Source organism: Scatophagus argus, chromosome 5, assembly GCF_020382885.2.
Source record: "Scatophagus argus isolate fScaArg1 chromosome 5, fScaArg1.pri, whole genome shotgun sequence".
In the NCBI taxonomy this organism is placed as follows: Eukaryota; Metazoa; Chordata; class Actinopteri; family Scatophagidae; genus Scatophagus; species Scatophagus argus.
Genome location: NC_058497.1, coordinates 26,557,916 through 26,579,688, shown reverse-complemented (window position 1 = coordinate 26,579,688; position 21,773 = coordinate 26,557,916). Strand labels below are relative to the sequence as shown.

The window sequence follows — 21,773 nt, the reverse complement described above, 5'->3', positions numbered from 1 at the left end:
GATATTAGTTTGCGTGATGTCAGCAGAGAAGACAGACGTACCGACGCAGGCCTGTCCGTCGGCGGTGGAGGTGAAGCCCTGGTGACACTCGCACAGGTATGTTCCTCTCAGGTTCTGACAGAAGGCGTGTTCCCCACACACCGTCTCATTGGCACATTCATCAATGTCTGAGAGAGACAACAGAGACGTTCAGTCCTCCTCCATCTGTCTGCGTCTCCGTCACATTAAAATTCATTTCGGAAGAATCTGAAGCTTTAAAGTTTCAGTTTGTGTCCTTTCATGCTCACCTGTGGAACAGTTTGCCACCAGTCGCTGACTCTGTGTGTGTGTGTGTGTGTGTGTGTGTGTGTGTGTGTGTGTGTGTGTGTGTGTGTAATGTGCTGTCAGACTCACCCACACAGCCTGTCTGTGTGACCTGGAAACCTGGCTCACAGGAAATGAGGCAACGGTATGAGCCAATCGTATTCTCACACCGCCGGGACCCGCACACTGAGCCGCCAGATGAGACACACTCATCAACATCTGAGAGACAGAGACAGAGACAGACAGAGACAGACAGAGACAGAGACAGACAGAGATAGAGACAGAGACAGACAGAGACAGAGACAGACAGAGAGACAGAGAGACAGAGACAAAGAGAGAGACAGACGCAGAAACAGAAAGGAGTTTAAAGTACAGTCGTCACGTCAGAATGAAGACTACAACTCCCATGATGCCGTGCTGCTTACGCCCTTTGAGCCCACTAGCAACAGAAACTACAGACTGTGCAGTTACACGCAGTACTTGTACTACTTCTAGCTGAATCTGTGTTTTACACCACAGGAGTGAGGACCTGATTATTTATTTAGTCTATTAAATGTCTTCAAATGTCTTCTTTTGTCCAACCAACAGTGCAAAACCCAAAACTGTTCAGTTACTGTCACGAAGAGAAAAGCAGCAAATCCTGACACGTAAGAAGCTGGAATCAACAAACACTTCAATGGCTGGCAGCTAATCTTCTGTGGATCGTCTGATCGCTGCAGCTCGACTCGCAGGGCAGTTCGAGGGCTTCGCAGACTGTTGGGTGACGTCAGCACTGTGTGTGTCTCGGGGTGTGTGTGTGTGTGTGTGTGTGTGTGTGTGTGTGTGTGCGTACCGAGGCAGGCCGTCTGCTCTGGGTTGGTGGTAAAGCCGGCTCGACACTGACACTGGAAGGAGCCTTCAGTGTTCACACAGCGACCGTCCAAACACACACCAGGCCTCACACACTCGTCCACATCTACACACAGAGGGAGAGAGGCGGTCACTGTGTGTACACACACACACACACACACACAGACACACACACACACACTCGTCGTCATGAGGACGGGCCAAAGATGACATCAGCATTACATCAGCCCCCGCAGCAGGACCAGAGGAGTCCACAGCTGTGAGCTGCTGGCAGCGTGGACACAGAGTTCAGTGTTTCCTACTGCAGGAGCGCAGCCACACGTGTCCAACAGTCCAGCACACAGACCCCAGATCAGCCTGGATCACTTACTGTGAGACTGCACACGCGTGCACACTGACGCTTTGAGGTGGAACACAACGACAGCAGAAAGAACCACAGCGAAGGGTCTTTGTGTTGTCAGGAGACTTAAAAAGAACAAAACACCAAAAGATGTCCCAGTTCAGAGTGGAAACACAATCCTCCACCCGCAGAGCTTTCACTTCGCTTTAGAGCACCAACCACCAACACCGCAGACGGACGAGGGAGCTTATACATTCAGTCAGTCCGTAACCACAGACAGGCTGCCGGTCGGACCGAACCAGCAGTCCGCCTTCAGTTCCCACCCAGCAGCAGACAGAACTGCAGGGTGAATGTGAGGTTTATATGAACTCAGACTGAACACACACACACACACACTGACTGAACGCACACACCAACTGAAAGCACACACACACACACACACACACTGACTGAACACACACACTCATTGACTCACCGAGGCAGGCGGTCCTGTTGTCACTCAGTGTGAATCCCTGAGAACACACACATGTGTATGATCCTGCTGTGTTCACACACTCTCCTCTGGGGAAGCAGAAATCTCCCTCTAAACACTCATTGACGTCTGGCCACACACACACACACACACACACACACACACACACACACACACACACTTAACAGACAAACTTCATAACAGTGAAAATGAAAAGAATTGAGCCATCAGCAGGCGGCTCACTTCCGATATCAGGTGAGCTCACCTCTGCACTGCCTCCCCAGACTGGAAGCTCGATACCCGGGCCGGCAGTCACACCTGAACGAGCCCACGGTGTTCACACACACCCGCTCTGCCTCGCACGCCCCGGCGCTCGCACACTCATCGATATCTGTGTGTGTGAGGGGGAGGGTCATAATCACTCATCATCTGGGGTCCTGAGTGTCTGTACAACAGCTCACCTGATCCAGGCGTTGAGGTGTGTGTATTTGTGTGTGTTACCTTGGCAGGTGCCCTCCTGGCTGCTGTATCCAGGCTGACAGGACACACAGCGATACGAGCCCACAGTGTTCACACACTGCTGACCAGGACACTGAGAGGCCTGCACACACTCATCCACATCTGCCACACACACACGGGTTGTTGTATTTTATATTTCTGATGGCAGCAGGAGGTCATCATAAATGTGTGTGTGTGTGTGTGCGTGTGTGTACCTGTACACACTCCGTTCACACTGTGGTACCCCCGCTGACAGTCCACACAGCTGTAAGATCCCTCAGTGTTCACACACTGCCGGCCAGGACAAGAGTCACTGCTCTCACACTCATTAATGTCTGCAGAGGGAAAAGGAGAGATGAGAGTGTGTGAGAGGAGTGAGTCTGAGCATCTGACTCACAACGTGTGTGTGCGTGTGTGTGTGCGTGTACCTGTGCACTTTCTGTTGGTGAGTGTGTATCCTGGTCGACAGGACACACAGCGGTACGACCCCACAGAATTGACACACATCTGACCAGGACACTGAGATGGTTCTGCACACTCGTCGACATCTGCGCACACACAGAGACAGACACACACACACACACACACACACACACACGTTGTGAGTCAGATGCTCAGACTGACTCCTCTCTCATGTCTGTACAGTAAATGTGAAGCTGCATCCAGCAGCCGGTTAGCTTAGCTTAGCATAAAGACTGGAAACAGGGGGAAACTGCTAGCCTGGCTCTGTCTGAAGGCAAGAGAACCTTCAACCTTTAGTGTTGTTTGTTTAATCAGTGAAAAAACGTATTTCACATTGCTGTAGCGCCGCTTCTACTCAGGCAAAGGATCTGTGTACTTCCTTCACTGCTGCCACTTCACCTGTGCAGGTGTTGTTCTGGAGTTTGTAACCATGGTGACAGAAACAGCGGTAGCTTCCAGGTGTGTTTTCACAGCGACCGTTAACACAGGGAGCCTGGCGACACTCATCGATGTCTGCAGGCGGTCAGAAAACATCCCGATGAGACTCGCCAACGCCGGACGAGCGTCGGCACGCTCACACCGGCCGCCATAAAGTGATGTGTGCTGTAATTTAACCCTCACAGACGTCGCTCTTTCCTGACACAAACTCATAAAGCAACAAACTGACAGGTTCAGATGCTGTGAGTCGCCGTCAGGACAGAAACGTGAAACGGGACACCTTTAACAGGACGTCAAGCTGTTTACGTGACAAACAAGCGCCTCCTGTCAGTCTTGTGAAACATAAGCTGTCACTTCTGGACCAGCTGTTTTCTGCTGCTTATCTTTACAAATCAAACACAGCTTACATTAAAGTCACCTTTTCAGCTGGTTGTTGCAGAGTCGTTCAGGTGTGTTTACCTGTGCAGCGCCTGTTGACCAGCCGGTATCCGGGCTGACAGGACACGCAGCGGTACGAGCCCTGACTGTTGATACATTCCTGACCCGGACACTGCAGAGGGTCCTCACATTCGTCCACATCTGAGACACAGGTGAACAGAGAAGACAATCCGCTGATTGATCCTTACTGAAATCCATCCCTGCAGTCTTTTCTGGGCTTGATTTGTCTTTACCTGTGCAGGTGTTGCCCCTGAGCCTGTAGCCGAGGCGACAGACACACCTGAAACTGCCCGGCGTGTTGTCACAGCGACCGTTGCTGCAGGGGTTCTGCTGGCACTCGTCGATATCTGAGAGGGTGACAGGGCGGCAACATGAACATGAACACACACACACACACACACACACACACACAAACAGGAAGTGGACGCTACCTTGACAGGTGGTGTGCTGGCTGTTGCTCTTGTAGCCGGACGGACAGGTACACCTGTAGCTTCCCATGGTGTTCACGCACTCTCCCACTGAACACACACCTGGAGACTGTGCACACTCATTTACATCTACACGCACACACACAGGGACACACAGGGACACAGTTTTGTTGTCTCTTTCCTCCGCTGATGGAGCTTTTCTTGTCTTCATTAGACTTTGTGTTCAAACTGAACATTAGAGACATTTCATTTTCTTGATTCGTTTGCTTCTGAGATCAATAAAGTTGCTGCAGAGTGACAAACATACGTGGATTCATCTACATTTTCCACATTCTGTAAAAACAAACAAACACTGGAATATATCAGTAAAATATCAGACAGCCAAAAAACATCATTAAACGTCATTAAAATATCTAAAAACATTAACAAAGGATCTGATAAACATGAGCAAAACATCAGTGAAATACCAACATTTGACAAAAAAAATGGAATTTTTTTCACTGATATCACATATTTTTAATCAGAAGGCCTGTGTGTGTGTGTGTGTGTGTGCGCGTGCGTGTGTGTGTGTGTGTTCACCTTGGCAGTACGTGCGCTGAGAGTTGGGCTGGTATCCCTGATCACACACACAGGCGTGTTTCCCACCTGGCTGATCCACACAGCGGCCACGGCCACACACACCTGGCCTGCTCTCACACACCCCTCGCACTGCTGTGCGTGCACACACACACACACGCACACACGCACACACACACACACACACACACTGCTGAACCCTTGTTCTCTCCACTGATGGATCGCGTGTCATTGATCAGTGATTCTTCTGATGATGTTGGTTCAGATCATGAATCTGACGCTGCAGAAGCTCCGTGATACTCACTCTGGGCTCGGCTCGTGGGCCTGACAGCTGGTCTGCTCTGCGGAGGGGGGAGCCGTCCGCTGGGCCTCGACCCGCTCTCAGGCTGCTGTGGCTGAGCTGGAGGTGGGAGAGAGTCCCCTCTAGCCGCCGGCTGATCGGACCGACCGCCTGCTGAGGAGAGACGACGGATCTGAAAGTCCTCTGTGGACGGCAGGCAGCACAAAATGTTTGGCGACACATTCGTTCTCAGAGCCGCTGTTACCTTCACTCCCAGCGGGCGGAGGCTGTGGTCTCGGCTGTGAAGGAGCAGCGTCAGGCCGGTTCTGCTGGGTCCCGGTTCTGCCTGTTGTGTCCTGGGTTGTGGTGCCAGTGCTGCTGGGCTGAACAGGCCCGGAGGAGGGAGAGGACGGACGAGATGGAGGCTGGGGGTGGGGCCTGGGCTGAGGCTGGGGTTGAGACCGAGGTGGACTGGTTCTGGTGTGGGTACCAACTGATCCCGTGTTGGATCCAACACTTGAAGCAGAACTCAGTGAAGTATTCGCTCCTCCATCAGAGGAAGAGGGTTTCTGCTGAGACCTGCTGCTGGACCCAGAACCAGGACCTGGCAGGGAGGAGGGCAGGTGCAGGTGAATAGATGGATGAATGTAGAACTAAACTAAAGACTCGAGTTTGAAGAAGTTCTGACTGGAAGAGCAAAAGATTTTATCTCTCAAAATGTTCTTCGGTTCAGTTTTTAAATGAAGGTTCAGTGCAAATTAAATCGGGTTAGGTACCCTGGGTGTCCTGGTTGCCGTGGGTTACCAGTGAAGCTCCGCGGCTCCCCAGCTGCTCGGTGACCCTCTGGTTGAACTGCAGGGTTGAGGCTGAGTACTGATAACCGGGACCGGCTGGACAGATCTCCTTAAAGGCCACTGGGGGGGACACAGAGAGAAGTTCACACTCTGAGCAACCATTATCTAACACAAATCAGAGCTTTCACGTCCCCACAAAGTTAAAACAAACTCAGTCCTCTTCTGCAGCAGGTGGACGTCACACAACTGCAGCACATTCAGAACCAGAGGACGTTACTCCTGTTCTTCAGCACTAAGTTACTGACAGCATGCTGTTCCACGGCAACCGACCTGAGCCAAAGTAGGGACATCTCTGACAGTCGGAGCCCCAGGCTTTGCCGACTCGGCTGCAGCAGCAGATCTGCTTGGTGATGTTCTTGAGGATGGGCAGCGAGCAGGAGGGCGGGCCCTGACCTGGACCCAGAACCCGGAAACACTGACCCTTCTCTTGTGATATCACACTCTGGGCTGAGGAGGACACACAGGAGGACAGGGACGAGTTACAAGACATCCAGGAGCCTGTCTGGGAATCCACACGGAGTTCATGCCGAGGCACCAGCAGAGCCCTGCATGCAAACTCAGCGACATGCGGTTCCCCCCATCCAATCAGGCTCAAGTCGGCATTCAGACAGGACAGCCTCCACATCACAGCCCAGCTTCCCTGTGGTTTGATTGGATAGGAGTGGACACCCTGCACGAGTAGGACGAGAGCTTGTCCATGAGGCTTCTTTAGAACAGGAAGTAAAAGGTGCAATGATTTCTAACAATGAATGAAATATGGTTTGATTTATTCACAGTCTCACTTAAGACATCAACAGGGTGAGAGGGAAGAGCAACATGTGTCATTTCTGGGAGGCATAGCACACACATTACACACACTTAGCACACAGACTACACACACACAGCACACACACAATACACACCCATCTGCGAGCGTTTCCAGGCAGTGTGGAAGCAGCAGAGAGACGAGACGATGTCAGACTTAACGAATCAGCTCTGATTAGAGTGTTGTCATTAGTTACCAGGCAGACCAGCATCCCACAGTGGACCCACCCCACCTCCTCCTCCTCCTCCTCTTCTTCCTCAGTGAATGCCGGTCAGAATAAGCAGAACACCAGTCAGGCTTCACCAAACCCCCCTGAGCACCAAACCTCAGCCGGATTCCACTGACTCTCAGCAGAACAAAGAGCCCCCTGACGGCGACACAACAACGAGGCTCTCTGACGTTCTAACAAGGCGTCCTTTGACCTTCAGAGTTTTCAGAAGAACAAAACGTTTCATGAACTGCGCTGACTTTGAGTTTTCTGTGACCTCTTTTACACATCAGTTAGATCCTCCAGGAGAGTCTGACTGAGGAGCTGCATTATGAAAAACTCTTTGATGTCAGCTTTACAAACACTGGAGCATCACATACTGCTAATGCAAACCAAACACTTCCTGCTGCTGCCTCTTCACATTAAAAGCGTTCCCTTGGCACAAAACTGAGAGGCGTTTTGTTGTGAAGCAGCTGCACATCAGATTTTAGACACACAAAAAGCTCAGATGGATTCAGGAGGTCCTGATCTGGAGTCTGCATTATTCCTGATTTCTTTCCCAAGCCGGCGGCTGTGTGTGTGTGTGTGTGTGTGTGTGTCTGCGCACATGTGTGTGTTACTTACAGATGCAGATTCCATGAGTGGCGTCGAGGATGAACCCCACCCTACACACACAGCTATAGCTCCCCCTGGTGTTCACACAGATCCCGTTCTCACAAAGCCCCGGCTGGAGGCACTCATTCACATCTACGCACGCGCACACACACACACACACACACACACACGCATGCACGTACACACACACACAGACACACACATACACACATTACCACACGTGTCTGGCACTTTTTCTTTTCCTTCTGTTTAAGATCGTTTCGACATTCACTTCTGCTGTGGGTGAAATGAGGATTTGAGGTTTTTAAAACACAGTCGGACAAACACGAAGCGTCATGAATCTGATGGAAACAGGAAGGAGCTGCGAGCGAGGACGGAGGCCTGGAACTGAGGGGACAAGATGAGCTCTGCTGCGTGAGGACGGACATCTTCAGCTCGTTCAAAACCTCCAGTTTGACACGGACACAATGTGTGATGACAACCTGCTCCACCACCTGAGACACTGTGACCCACACCTGTCTGTGACCTCTGACCTGTCACCTACTTCCTGTGTGTGTGCGTGTGTGTAAGAGAGAAACTCACCAACGCACTGCGTCCCATTGGCTCGCTCGAAACCAGCAGGACAGCTGCTGTTGCTCTGACCTGATGATGATCAGGAGAAGATGAAGAAGGAGTTTCAGTCAGAAAATATGGATAAAAAAGGTTTTGGTTTGTGTTATGCACTCGCATTCTTAAATAAAATATAATACGAGTGTGTGTGTTCTCCCTTTTCTTTTCCTCTCTCTCTCTCTCTCTCATTGTGGACAGACTGAAGTGAACTGATGCCAGCAAGCAGGCAACACAACTTCCTGTGTGTCTCACACACACAGTTTAGGTGTGTGTGCAGATGTTTAATGTGTGTGTGTACTAGAGGCCTACAGTCCCACAGAGCAGCATTCTTTCACAGTTAGCAAGAATATGGACGAAGCTTCATCTGAGACTCTGTGTGTGTGTGTGTGTGTGTGTGTGTGTGTGTGTGTGTGTGTGTGTGCGAGAGAGAGAGAGAGAGAGATAATGTCAGATAGTTATATAAGCAGTTCCTGGTGGAATATTGCCAAAATATTTCAGTCATAGAGTATCAGACCTTCACACAGACAGAGGGGGAGAGAAATATGTGTGTGTGTGTGTGTGTGTGTGTGTGTGTGTGGTTGGCTCTGTTTTCGTTGGTCAAATCTCTCAACAACTACACTACACAACTACAACAACATTCATATCTCAGTGATATTTCTGGAAAACAGTGTCAGGACTTGCACAGTTCAAGTAAACTTGACTGCATGAAAGTCAGTTTGAAAGTAACTAAGAACATTTATTATTCTTACTCTGTGTGTGTGTGTGTGTGTGTGTGTGTGTGTGTGTGTGTGTATATACCTGTGTTATCAGGACAGAGCGCGCAGTCAGTGATCCCCCAGGCCTTCCCAATCCCTTTGCAGCACATTTCCCTGCTCCTCAGACCAGGCAGAGGAGAGCTGCACTACACACACACACACACACACACACACACACACACACACACACACACACACACACACACACTCACATGTTAACATGCTGTGTGTATACTGTAGAAGTGACAGCGTTTAAATAAAGAGCACACGTATATGTCACTGCTGAATCATGACAGGATACTTATGCTATGGAGTTGTTGTATGTGGACATGGACGTGACCTCCATCACGTGACCTCCATCACGTGACCTCCATCACGTGACTCAGCTGGGACACGAAGGGCCAGTGAACTAACAGGAGCCTGAAGCTGTTCTGCAGGAGCTGGATGTGAGGGCTGTGACAGCAGCTACTGCAGCCTGAAGTAAAGCTGCATTTTATTAACAGCATGAAATACGGTCGAAGAGGGAGACGAGTGTGAACACACCGAGCGCCTGCAGCCAGAGAGCTAATGTGAACCACAAGTCTGCTGGTGTGTAGCCACAACAGATCACAGGAACATAACCCGACAAAATAAAAGGCTTCACATCAAATCACTCCTCTGATTTCATCAGTCATTTGTGTCGTTACTCCCCAGCAGAGCAGCAGAGCAGCAGCCATCAACCGAGAGCAGACAAGTTCAGTCTGAAAGGTAAAGCGGCTCGTTACCATCTGAAGACACACGACACTCACAGAACGAGCAGTGCCACCATCAGGACAAAATGTGTCTGGACAGGCTGTGAGACAAAGCAAACGCTCTGCAGTTTTGGCTCCCGATGACCTTTTGAAAAACATCGTCCAGATTTGACTTTTGGCGCACGTACTTTGATGGAGTTTCCCAGCTCATTTTAAAACACCTACAGACACAAAGCACGGGAACATGTGGTCCACGTGGACAAAAACCAAAGTCACCCTCTGACAGAAAACAGGTACCAAATGTGTCCCCTCATGCTCACTCTCACCTGTCCGTCTTTGACCTCCCTGAAGCAGTACTTGAACCCGGACAGCTGGTTGTAGGTGCCAGCCCCCCTCAGAGTCTGAGCCTGGACCCCCCCGCCTGCCGGAGCTGGAGCACCAGCTGACCCTGAGGAGGAGGAGGAGGAGGAGAGTGTCCGCAGCGTGGGACGAAATTCAGACACCTGAAGTAAGAGGGAGAGACAAACAGCTCAGAGAGCAGAAACATCAGACGTTAAAATCATCAGACAAAAACACTTCTGTTACCTTCAGCACCTGGTGGATCTTCACACTGGCTTCAGGGGGGTGCTGCACTCTGACCTTCACCATGGGAGGGGCGGGGGCTGCTCTCACACACACACACACACACACACACACACACACACACAGCGTTACGTCTAATTTATCAAATAGAATACAATAAAGCAATAGTTCATTGTTTTACGGGAGCAACAGGAGCAGAAGTCAGAGATAACGGAGCAACTGACAGCTGCTGCTCACTACGTTTGCTGTAGCTGTCTTTGGCTGTAGCTAAAGCTAACATTAGCTGGGTCAGCGGTGGAGCTGGTGCACCAGGAGCAGACTGGATGACGATGTTTCAAAACACCCCCACAGACGTGGAGTCCAAGGTCAGACTCACCTCCAGACCTCAACGTCTCCTGGTTGTGTCCCAGAGGCAGAAGGAACTCAGACTGAGTCAGCTTCTGATTGGCTGCCATGGAGGACAGCAGCGCTGGCTCAACGATCTCATTGGTGGAGGAGGGCGAGGCGGGCGCAGCAGCAGCGGTGGAGGCGACAGGGATCTGGCAGAACTTGCCGGTGAAGTTTGGCGGGCAGAGACAGCGATCCTTCTGCAGGCAGACGCCTCCATTCTTACAGAGCAGAGGACACAGGACTGCAGGAGGAACAAACACCTGGTCAGGTCTGGACCCTCATTAGTCCTCCTAACCTCTAAGTTCTGGCTTAAAATGAACAAGCAGACGGCTGTAAGGTGTAAACGTACTCAGTTACATTCCACCACTGTGTAACAGGCTCCACGCGCACGCACACACACACACACACACACACACACACACAGGTCTGAGGCCAATGCTAACACACATCCATCATGTTTACTGCCGGATTGGACTGTTTATCCCCCCCTCTGTTGCTAAGAGACCACTGGGTCAGCTGCCCTGACGGGACGGAGGTGAAAGTGGACTGGGCGCCAGCAGCACCAGCCAGCCGCTTCCTACTTCCTGTTGAGCGTCTGTGACAGGATGCTGCTGTATTGTTACCCAGAGTCCAGCCGGTGTCGAAGCTGCTGCCAACGAGAAGAAAATACCCAGAAGTCTGTGCAGCAGGAAGGAAAGGAGCAGCTTTAACACCATGTTCTCCTGTCCCAGCGATCTCTATCAGCAGCAAACACATGAGGTTTCACTCTGCAATGAGTTTCAATGTCAGTTTCAATGCTCAACTCCTGTTCGAGGGTTGAGCTCCTGAGAAGACACTGACTCCAGATCAGCTGAACGTTTCACAGCGTAAACCACATGAAGACGAAGGTTCAACCAACACGGCTTCGCTCAGTGGTGTCCTCCATTTTTATTGATCAGCTCGGTTTACTGACAGGTCAGTAGGTCAAGCTGATAGCAAAAAAAAGTGCCCTCTGGTGGATGATAAGGCAAACTAGTTCAACTAACACATGCACACATAACACGTTTGTCAAGTCCATTTGTGCTGGACACTGTAGTAGAGTGTGTGTGGGGGGGGGGGTATAAGATTGCACCCACACTTTGAAAGGGTGCAGACACACACACACACACACAGAGATGCTGCATGTGTGTGTGTGTGTAAACACAGTGATTTAATTATTACCCTGGACATGGTCCCACAGATGGAGGAGGTTTTGGAGGTAACTGGGGCAAAAGAGAGAGAGAAAACAGAGAGATGGAAAAATGGAGGGTGCAGGCGTAAACAGGAGGTGGAGTGATGTAAACACAGATGAAGGAAGAGATGGAATAAACAGAAAGAAACATGTTAGCTCACGGCTGCCTGCTTCTGCATGCAGAGAAACACGGTTCTGTTTGTGTCACTTCATGAGTCTAAAACCAAAACTCACACTGTGTTAGCTCTGGTTTTGGTCTCCATCACCTGCTGGGGCAAACATCTGGAACTCATTACGTAAAACACCATAATATTCTGTCCATGTTAAGGTATCTTCAAAATAAAATCAGTTGCACTAAACACCTTCAAGGTTTCCTTCAAGCGTACTCTTAACTAACTGAGGTTTTCTCTTTATCTTGACCTTAAGGAAGCCATTAAACTTAGTCAACTAAACTCCTAACCACAGCATGGACGAATGAGTCCAGGGTGGTGAATGGAGAAAACGAGTTCACGCTGAGATGAGTGTGCTGCGACCACAGAGAAAACACACAAGTAACTCGTTGGAAGACGAGTTCGTCTTCATGATGAGTGATTTCCTTCCTGTCATACTTCAGGAGAAAACCTATGGTGTCACGTGAAGCTTTGGGCTAAATGCTAACACCGGCGTGCTAACGTAATGAGGTTTTGCAGGGATAATCACGTCTCAGTTCAGCGCGTTGGAATTTTAATATTAGCTGATAAGCAATAAAGACAAAGTGCAGCTGAGGCTGATGTGAATGTCATCAGTGCTGTAACATGCTGACCTGAAGGTGGCGCCAGATGAAAAGTCCAAACATCCTGAGGGGAACATGAATGTCTAACCATCTTTCATCACAATCCATCCAACAGACGGCGAAAAGCACAAAAGAACCAAAACCCAAATGTGAACCTCGTGGTGGCTCCAGAGTTGGCAGGATTCGACCTCTGGGGACCAGCGACAAAATCTGCACCAACGCTGACAGATTTCACCGGACGATGAGTTTTTTGCATTTACAGTTGGGAAAGTTAATAATGAATGAGCAGAAGAGTGGGGGCAACGAGAAGAACAACGAAACACAGAAGAAGAGATGGAAGAAGTTAAACAGACATGATCGACCGCCAACAAAATGGAGGACAGCCTGCGCCGGAGTTCAGTTCAGTTCAGAGACAGAGACAGAGGCAACAGGCTGCGCTCTGACTGGACATCCGTTAGTGTTGGGTGGTGGGGGGGCGGGGCTTCGACCTTTTGACCCCATGATGTCATCACCTCCTCCCTCTTGCTCTGCAGCAGTGTGTGTATGTGTGTGTGTGTTGCTATCCAGTGTTAACTCACTGCTAGCTTAAATATTCACACATCACCAACAAAGCATCCTGGGCACGTGTGTGTGTGTGTGTGTGTGTGTGTGTGTGTTAGGTTAATGATAAATGAAAGCCATATGTCAGTGGTGTTTCTCCTCCCTCTGCTCGTCTTGTTCCTCTTTGTTTCCATCCAAATGAAGCACAAACTTCTCACCAAACCAAAGGAAACATGACCGCGCGCGTGGACACGACGACGTCACTTTCCCGACCAGGTGTTGTTGCTCGTTAACTAAAGGTGTTGAGCTCGAGGCCACTCAGAGACGAGCTGGGACGGACGCAGAAAAGGACGCCTGTGTTGTGAATGTGCAGTCACATCAGGCAGCTGCTGGGGCCTCGTTTATGAAACTGATTTAAGATCAGTTTGTAGGAGGGAAGCAGAACACCATTCAGCAGCTTCTTCGAGTCCACACACTCCCAAGCTGCGTTTGAAACTTTAGTTCCCATGATGCATTGTGTCATGTAAACTATTTTGTTGCCACGGAGCCGGTGAGTTTTTCGTGCGTGTTCGCTTTTCGTCAAAGTCTCCATGAACAGACTGCTGAGTCAGCTGGTAGCAGCTCCTGTCTGCAGAGCAGCCTGGGGGCGTGGCCTAGCCATAACCAAATCTGGGGAATGATTTGAAGACACTTACCTGCGATCGGCTCAGACTGCACGGCAGCCCACGGGCCCCGCTTCAGGTGCCAGACTCGGCCGACCATCAAACAGCTGCAGGTCCCGTGATGCAGCTGGAGCAGCTTCACTCGTCACACATGTATGTTCATCTCTGTTTTCACTCTGGGATTTATTTCCATGGCGGCACTTTGACAGTTTTCTCTGAATTTCTCTGTTTGGTATTTGGGGGGGCAGGACATCAGCATCTGTTCATATTTTTGTCTAAAACTGGATTTACGCTGCTTTAACATGGAGCTGACGTGTTCCTCCTCAAAAATGGATGAGGAGCTGCTCCAGAGGCACCACATGGACACAACAGGAGCTGTGATTGGTCAGCTTGAGCCAATAAGTTCCTGATGCTGGTGGTAAAAGTTAGGATGACATGAAGTAAGTTCTCCCTTTCACTAACACACAGCAGAAGTCACCTGCCAGGTCCCGTTGGCTGACACAGCAGGTCTCACCTGATCCAAACCCACTGACATACAGCACCTGCCCCAACATGGAGGGGGAGGGGCTTATGAGCTGGACTGCAGCCAACCACCAAAATTCCAAGGATTCGGGTGAAAGAAGGCAGCCTGTCAGCCCAAACTAAACCTCCTCCTGAACATGCTGTCAGTGATGGATGAAGTCAAAGGGTCAGTGCTGCGTGATCTGACCGGCTGGCTGTCAGTTGCTCAGCGAGCTGCACTAATTCTTGGGTTTTTGGAGCATTTTGAGTTGACCTAATTTTGCCAGCTGCACTGCGTTGTGTTGTGAATGTGTCTGTCTTCACTTCAAGCTTTAATCGTCAGTATATCTTTTACATACACTGAAATTCTTTCTCTGCATTTAACCCATCACTGACTGAACACACACACATGCAACACACAGGGAAACACACAGGAGCAGTGGGCTGCCATGTCAGGCGCCCGGGGAGCAGCTGGGGGGTTTAGTGCCTTGTTGAAGGGGGGTTGGGGGGGGTATCGACCAATCACTGCACCACACCCAAATTTTTCCTGCCAGTCCGGCGTGGAATCAAAAAGGAAAAGTCAAATTTTGTGAATGTGCATGAAATACCATTTGTCATCGTAAAGTGTTATTGTATATTCTATCTGTACACAGAGCTGAGAGACTCTCGCCCCTCCTGCTGAGACCAGGCGAGTGGAGGCTCCTCCACCTGAAAGCCCAGCAGCTACACAGCGAGGGCCGAGTGGGGAAGTTAAAGCAGAACTTACAGACTCTGAATCCTGGTCCATGGGAGCCGTCTGTCCGTCCTCCTCCTCCCTCACTGCTGCTGTACAGCGTGGTCATGTTGCCTCGCTCGCAGTAGTTGACACATCGCTCCAGGCTGCAGCGCACCTTGCAGATGGTCGGCGTGAACATCACCTGAATCCTCCCCACTCCTCCTCCTCCTCCTCTGGCTGTCTGTCCATCAGCTGGAAGAGGAGAGACGAAGACAATGAAGACCGACGACAGAAAACAGCAGAGCCGAGGCTGCAGCATTTCACTGAGTGTTGCAGTCAGAGTTTCTGAGTGTGTCGCATCGTCCAAACTCCCAAACGCCTCCCCTCTAACGCTGCCTCCCTCCTCGCCTCTCTCTCCGTCTTACTCTGTGGTCGAGTTAAAAACAAGTGTCGCAGGAATAAAGGAAGGAAGGAAGAAGAAAAACAACCAGACGCTTCCCCCTCTGGTCTCACTCTGTTTTCCCCCAAACACTCCTGTATGTGAGCGAATGAACAACAGTGTGTGTGAGGGGAGGGAGAGAGAGGGAGAGAGAGGGAGAGGGAGGGAGAGAGACAGAGGGGTGGGGGGGGAGAGAGAGAGAGAGAGAGAGAGAGAGAGAGGGAGGGAGGGCAGAGGGAGGGAGGGAGAGAGAGAGAGAGAGGGAGAGAGAGAGAGACAGAGAGAGAGACAGAGAGAGAGAGAGAGAGAGAAAGAGAGAGAGATAATTGAAAGCAGTGTGCAGGACTGGGCTCAGCTCCAAACAAAATGTTTAGCAGGGATCTGGTCCATCAGTCCACACTGAGGGAGAGCGGGAGAGTGTTAGTATATGACTCTCTCTCTCTCTCTTTCTCCCCCCTTCACTCCTTACTTTCTTCTTCTTTTTTTATTGGCCTCTTTCTCACTACAAGTGGACAACTTGTACCCCTGTGCACACACTTTCCAAACTGACTCCAGAACAGCAGAGGATGTCAGGCTGATGATGCAACCCCGGTTTGTGTTTCAGGGGCCGACGTTCATACGACTCCTCGAAGCTAGAAAAAGCTCCCGACTGCAGAGACGGAGCTGAGGCTAACTTAGAACAGAAGGCCGACATGCCGTCACAGTTACACATCAACACGATGGATTATTTCAGTCCACTGTTCCCTCTCGGTTAGCTCCGGTTTTGTTCTCCACCTCCTCCTGAGGGAAATATCTGCTCTTCAGCTGCTAAATGCTGCACTGTGTTCACCAGCTGCTCTCGGGTTCAGCTGATATTTGCCATTTAATACATTATTGTAGTAAATATATTGACTACAGCTGCTTTAAAGCAGTAACTATATGCTTGGTCATGTCGGTCGTCTTGGTGGATCCGACAGCCATCTGAAGTCAAAACAACACTGCAGATGTTGTGACAGTACACAACATGTACGTTACTGGTTACCAAAAAGTCTTCATTACATTATATTGATAACAGCTTCCTTGATTTTAAGACACAACCTGATTTATTCAGTTGTGCAGTGAGTTTATGGGCTACTAAGCAGCAGCTTGTGGTGTACAGTCATGTTAGCAGCTCTGTGAGGCCGCACTTACACTGTGCTGCTTTGAGCTAAATGCTAACATGCTAACGTTTAAGAGATTTAACATTGATGGGAATATTTTCAGTATATGGTGACAAAGCAAAGCACTGGACACGTTAAAGTAAGGAGTGTGTGTGTGTGTGTGTGTGTGCATGAGAGAGAGAGACTTTAAACTCTGTGTATGAGTAAAGATGTGAATAATGTATGAGAGATTCTTCAGGGGATTTGTGTTTGTGAGCTGATGTGAGCTCTTTAAGTCTTCTCTCTCACTGCCATAACAATAACATCATTCATTCACACACACACACACACACACACACACACACACACACAGGGGTTGCGGGGTCTATTTCCTGTGGCTGCAGAACATCATGGCACCATAATCCTGGGCAGACACTTCCTGTCAGATCAGTTATTGTTTAATGTTCAGTCTGCTTCATGATTGGCTGCCCAGTGATCAATCAACAGCCTGTCAATCAAACAGTCATGTGGATGTTGCCTACAGCAGATCTAAACTGTCTGCAGTTTGCACAGGTCCAGTTTCCTTCTGTTCTGCCTCACTGCTTGGCACATTTCATTGGATTGGAAAACGGGATAATTTGTTGCTTTTCCTTGTCTTACCTTCAACTAAATAGAACATTTCGGGCTCTTGTTCAGAAAAGACATGTGATGTCACATTAAACTGTAGGAAATGACTGGTATCGTTGCCTGGTATTGTAGGTTAATCATTTCATCAAAACAATACTTATCAGGATAATCGATAATGAAGATTAACCATCTTTCTTATAATAAAATCAAAGTGGATGGAGTATCTTTTCAGGATGTCAACGTAGCTTCTTGGTCACCCAGGCCACGGTAGTTTAAGTGCTAGAAGCGAAGGCCACCGGATTTCTCATCAGGATGTGAACAACACCTCGAAAGAACAAATGTTGCTGAACAACCCTCTGACTTGTGTGTCCTGATAACACATGAGAGACACAAACTGGGGCTGAATGGAAACAAATCTAAGCTAATCATAACCAACAGTGCGACTGCAGTGGTCCTTGTTTTCCCGTGGGACCCCACAGCCTCCTCAGGGGCCCCAGCAGCACAGATGGCCGTGGTGTGTGTTGGTGGAACAGAGGCTGGTTGTTTCTGCTGCTGTTTGTCCATGAGCTCACGTCCTGACTGAGTGCAGACAACACACAGAGACCCAGTGTGAAGCAGAATGACCATAAACATGAACAAAGCAGAAACACTGTGCACCTTATTACAGCATCACCGTTACACCCTCCACCCGCAGGCAACACGTCTGCATCTTAACGCTCCACTCTGGTGACCCCAAGACTGACATCAAGAGGGCTGTACTGCACCCCTGAATCGATGGTTTAAGGCCATAGGAGGTCACCTGCTGTACAGATACTAAAGCCCTTAGAGGCAAATTTGTCTATGTAAATAAAATATGACTTAACTCTAGCCTTATCACAACCACGATAGCTTTAGCCTCAGTCTGTCAGTATTGTATCGTGAAGAGAACAACTCTCAGAGGAGTAATAATATTCTGCAGCTTGGAACACACACAAGAAAAATATTGGATTATTTGAGTATTATTTGATCTATTCCCAGTCTGAATTCCAAAAAATGTAAATTATGCATTGTGTTGCATAAAGTAGCCCCTTACTTTTCCTGTTCCCTCTAAGTTCGTAATAATAATTTAATAATAATTTCTGTGCCACTCCAACATGTTCCCATTCTGGCCATCCCACATCCAACTGCCTGGCTCGGCCATTGCTTACATTTCATCCATTCTTCCATTAACTTAACATCCCACTGAAGTGGACCGTTCTCCATTCAGTTCTCTCCACAGCTGGACAATAACAGGAACTGTTTACTTGTCTAATCGCAGTGATCAAGGCAAAACTATGAGACTGTATTAACATTTACCTTATCTGAAGCTCACACACAGCGAAAACCAGGCATTCCAGCTCCATTAAATCACAGTCGGCTTGTTTTTTAACAGCAACGTATGGCTGACAGACATGACCTGCGTGCGTTCAGTTTATCTCTCAGCCACACCATGCAGGTTCACACTAGTTGTTATACACAATAATGACCAATGTGTTGTGGAATTTGTGTTAAACACAATGTAAGCTCAGGCTAACATGTCCAAACATGAGTGTACTTGATTGTAATATCGGATCCACAAGCACCAGATAAACAGTGCACACAGTCATCAACAATGAGGTTGTATTATTTTCAAATATAGAAGAAAATAGCTATAATAAAATGAACTTACTGACTGTATGTCAAAATTTAAACTTTTTAAATTTATATACCAACCAGGGTAAAACAGAGCTAACCGGCTAACACAGTGAAACATTTTGCGTTAAGCTTAACTTTAACTAACCAGCGAACTAACTAGCAAAGAAGCTAATGTAGCAAGCAAGACCGTCAGCACAGTAAGCACGGGTGTTAGCTTAAATCTTCATTGTACCTAAATACAGTCTCAAAGAGCTGCTAGCATGGTTGTAGACTCTTAGTCTATTTTATTTTGCTCTTTTTAGATTCTATTAAACGTGTTGTGTTCTTGCCATGTTCTTATGTTAAGCAATTCTTGATGAAATTTTACCATCCAAAAAACTGCCTCCATACCCAGGTAAAAATGCAACTGTGTTTACTCTGAATTTGAACGAACCCCCCCAATACGCCCCAATTAAGTTCACAGCAGTAACTTGTTTGGATTTTCACTATGAAAATCTCCAGCAGCCACATGAACCTTTGAAAGAGCTCAAGTGTTGGTTCACCTTTCAAAAGTCTTTAGTTTGAAGCTATAATTGACTGACCTGAGGGTGCAGTGAAGTGGACAGTGTACTGGCCCTTCTGAGTGTGGAAAGTCTTTGCATTGGTTTTCACTGAGGATGATGACTCCGATGAAGATGAGGAGTTAGAAGAGGGGGAAGAGGAGTTCATAGCGAAAAGTTTCTTTTTCTCCTTCTCGATGTGCTTCATCAACAGGGAGGCCATCTTGTCTCCTCTTCCTCCCTGTGACAGAGCCTTCCTCAGCAGCACAGCCTGGGCCTCTCTTAGACTGAGAAATACATGTATCATTTTCACAGAAGTATACACAGAGATACAGCTTACACATGGTGTACACACAACAGGCAGCCAGGTGAATCAGGCAGGTAAAAGTCAGACAAAAGAGAAACAAGTTTAGAACAGCAGTGATTGATTGATTTTCATCGTCTGATTGAGTTCAGACGGAAAAACCAGACAACAAAACCAATGATGATTGGGCCGGAAAAAAACAAACAAAAAAAAAACATGACAGAAACTCTAAAACTGGATCAAAAACATCCCACTAGCTTACCTACAGTTAGCTAACTCAGCTAGCTTACATGAAGCAACCTGAAATGGAGCACACAGACCAACCACATAATGTGAGCTTATGGGTTATGCTGAAAAAGCCACCTTCACAGCTCACACATACACCTGTTTCCCACCAGTGTGGAAGCCAAGCCTTGATGCTAACAGGCTAGCATCACTGGCTAGCAGGTAAGCTTTGCCTCACCTGCTAGCTTAAGCGTGTGGTATGACTGTACCACACAATACGTGTTCGAGTCCTTTCATTTAGGAGCTCAGGCTGGATCATTACAATTGACCGGGAGATTTGTCGACATATGGGCTTCTTCTTAAAAACACAACACACAAAAGCCTTTTTTGTGTAAATTTCAATGAGAAAAAATTCCATCTGAAAAACTTTTACCTTTCCTAATCATATTATAACCTGAGGACTATTACCTATAGTAATTACTTAGTAGCATAACTATATTATGATATATATTATATTATACTATATTATTTGATATTAAAATATCAAAATATTAGGTTTACTCATGGCAAATTAATCTGGCTGCTGTTACCATTTCACTCTCATTTGACTGTTATGAAACTCTGTAGGAATGTTTTGAAATGGATTAATATGGAGGGGGGTTGGATTTTTCTCTGGGAGATAAACCGCCTGTGTTTCTGCCTGACAGAATGATTTAAAATGACCTTAAACAGTCTGATGAAAAGCAGCCCAGACCTGCACAGATTAATCTGGACTGGAGTCCAGAGCTGATAACTAAAAACTCTCCAAGACGCCCTGAAGTCTGATGAAAGTTTATTTTTCATTCCTGCTGTGTCTGAACTCGAGTGTTACAGCTGCTGGTTTGGCGCTTGCTTTTTACACAATAAAATGTTAGCTGCGTTACACAATGAGGATAAACTGAAAGGCTGGGAGAGGCTGCCATCGTTTTAGAGGAGTAGAAATATGTGAACAGGACGCTCATGTCTAACATGTTACTTCAAAATATGACATTAGCTTTTTATTTGTGCAGAAGATAAACAGAACCCATGAACCCACATTTCTCCCATTTTTAACCACACTGGTGGCCTGGCCCTGGGGACCGTCGCTGTTGATCCAACGTGAAATATCTCAACGGCTACGAGGCGGACATTTTCTACTGATCATTAACAGTGTTAAGTATGGACGGAACTTCCTGCTCTGAAAAGTTTGAGTTTATGGTTGCTGGCTTCAAGTCTTCTTCACTACAGCATGATGTTCATGTTGTAAATTATGCTCCCACTTAGAGTCGAACAGACCATAAAGCAGGAGATGCTTTAGGGTGGTGTCCTCAGGTTCTCAGTCAGATCCAATCAGGATGTCCTCCACCTGCTACACCCTCTCATCCAAATATGGTCACTTCTGGCTCCCAAAAACCCAGATGGCAGAAGCTGTAATGCCAAACCTGATGCTTCAGAACAGTAGTGGCCAAACCAGTGGGGGATGTCACAGAATCAGAATCAGAATACTTTATTGATCCTTGGGGGATCCAGACTTGCAAATATCAAGTCTGCTGCACTATAAAAATATCTGAAACCAGTTTCTAAAAAGGTGGCTGCATTTCCTATGCAGGTAAGCAATATCCACCTGAGAAGCAAGATGATATCTCTACAACAAAAACCGGTTGCTACAAGAAACTGGGTAAAAAGCAGACTGGATGTTTCTGTTCCAGTTGGTTTGGAGTCTTTGAGGGTTCTCTGAGGAACACCTGCGGAGCAGCAGCCAGCGTTGTTAAACCGACCTCGGGGTTTTGGGTACGAGATACAGCACCCTGCTGGAA

The 21,773-nt window shown here is 48.2% G+C and overlaps 1 protein-coding gene across 1 annotated transcript in view; it reads right to left on the bottom strand.

Annotated features, from left to right (window-relative positions):
• The window catches only part of LOC124059763 (latent-transforming growth factor beta-binding protein 4), a 37,416-nt gene that overhangs the window by 7,569 nt on the left and 8,074 nt on the right, over positions 1-21,773 (bottom strand). The window contains 25 exon segments of the mRNA XM_046390072.1: positions 42-167; positions 394-522; positions 1,136-1,258; positions 1,968-2,093; positions 2,230-2,355; positions 2,466-2,585; positions 2,678-2,797; positions 2,891-3,010; positions 3,324-3,437; positions 3,822-3,941; positions 4,034-4,147; positions 4,232-4,357; positions 4,808-4,939; positions 5,109-5,255; positions 5,350-5,688; positions 5,861-5,998; positions 6,209-6,385; positions 7,576-7,698; positions 8,149-8,208; positions 8,974-9,076; positions 9,988-10,164; positions 10,247-10,323; positions 10,620-10,874; positions 15,085-15,285; positions 19,452-19,696. Of these exon segments, the coding sequence (XP_046246028.1) occupies positions 42-167; positions 394-522; positions 1,136-1,258; positions 1,968-2,093; positions 2,230-2,355; positions 2,466-2,585; positions 2,678-2,797; positions 2,891-3,010; positions 3,324-3,437; positions 3,822-3,941; positions 4,034-4,147; positions 4,232-4,357; positions 4,808-4,939; positions 5,109-5,255; positions 5,350-5,688; positions 5,861-5,998; positions 6,209-6,385; positions 7,576-7,698; positions 8,149-8,208; positions 8,974-9,076; positions 9,988-10,164; positions 10,247-10,323; positions 10,620-10,874; positions 15,085-15,285; positions 19,452-19,696 (3,638 nt within the window).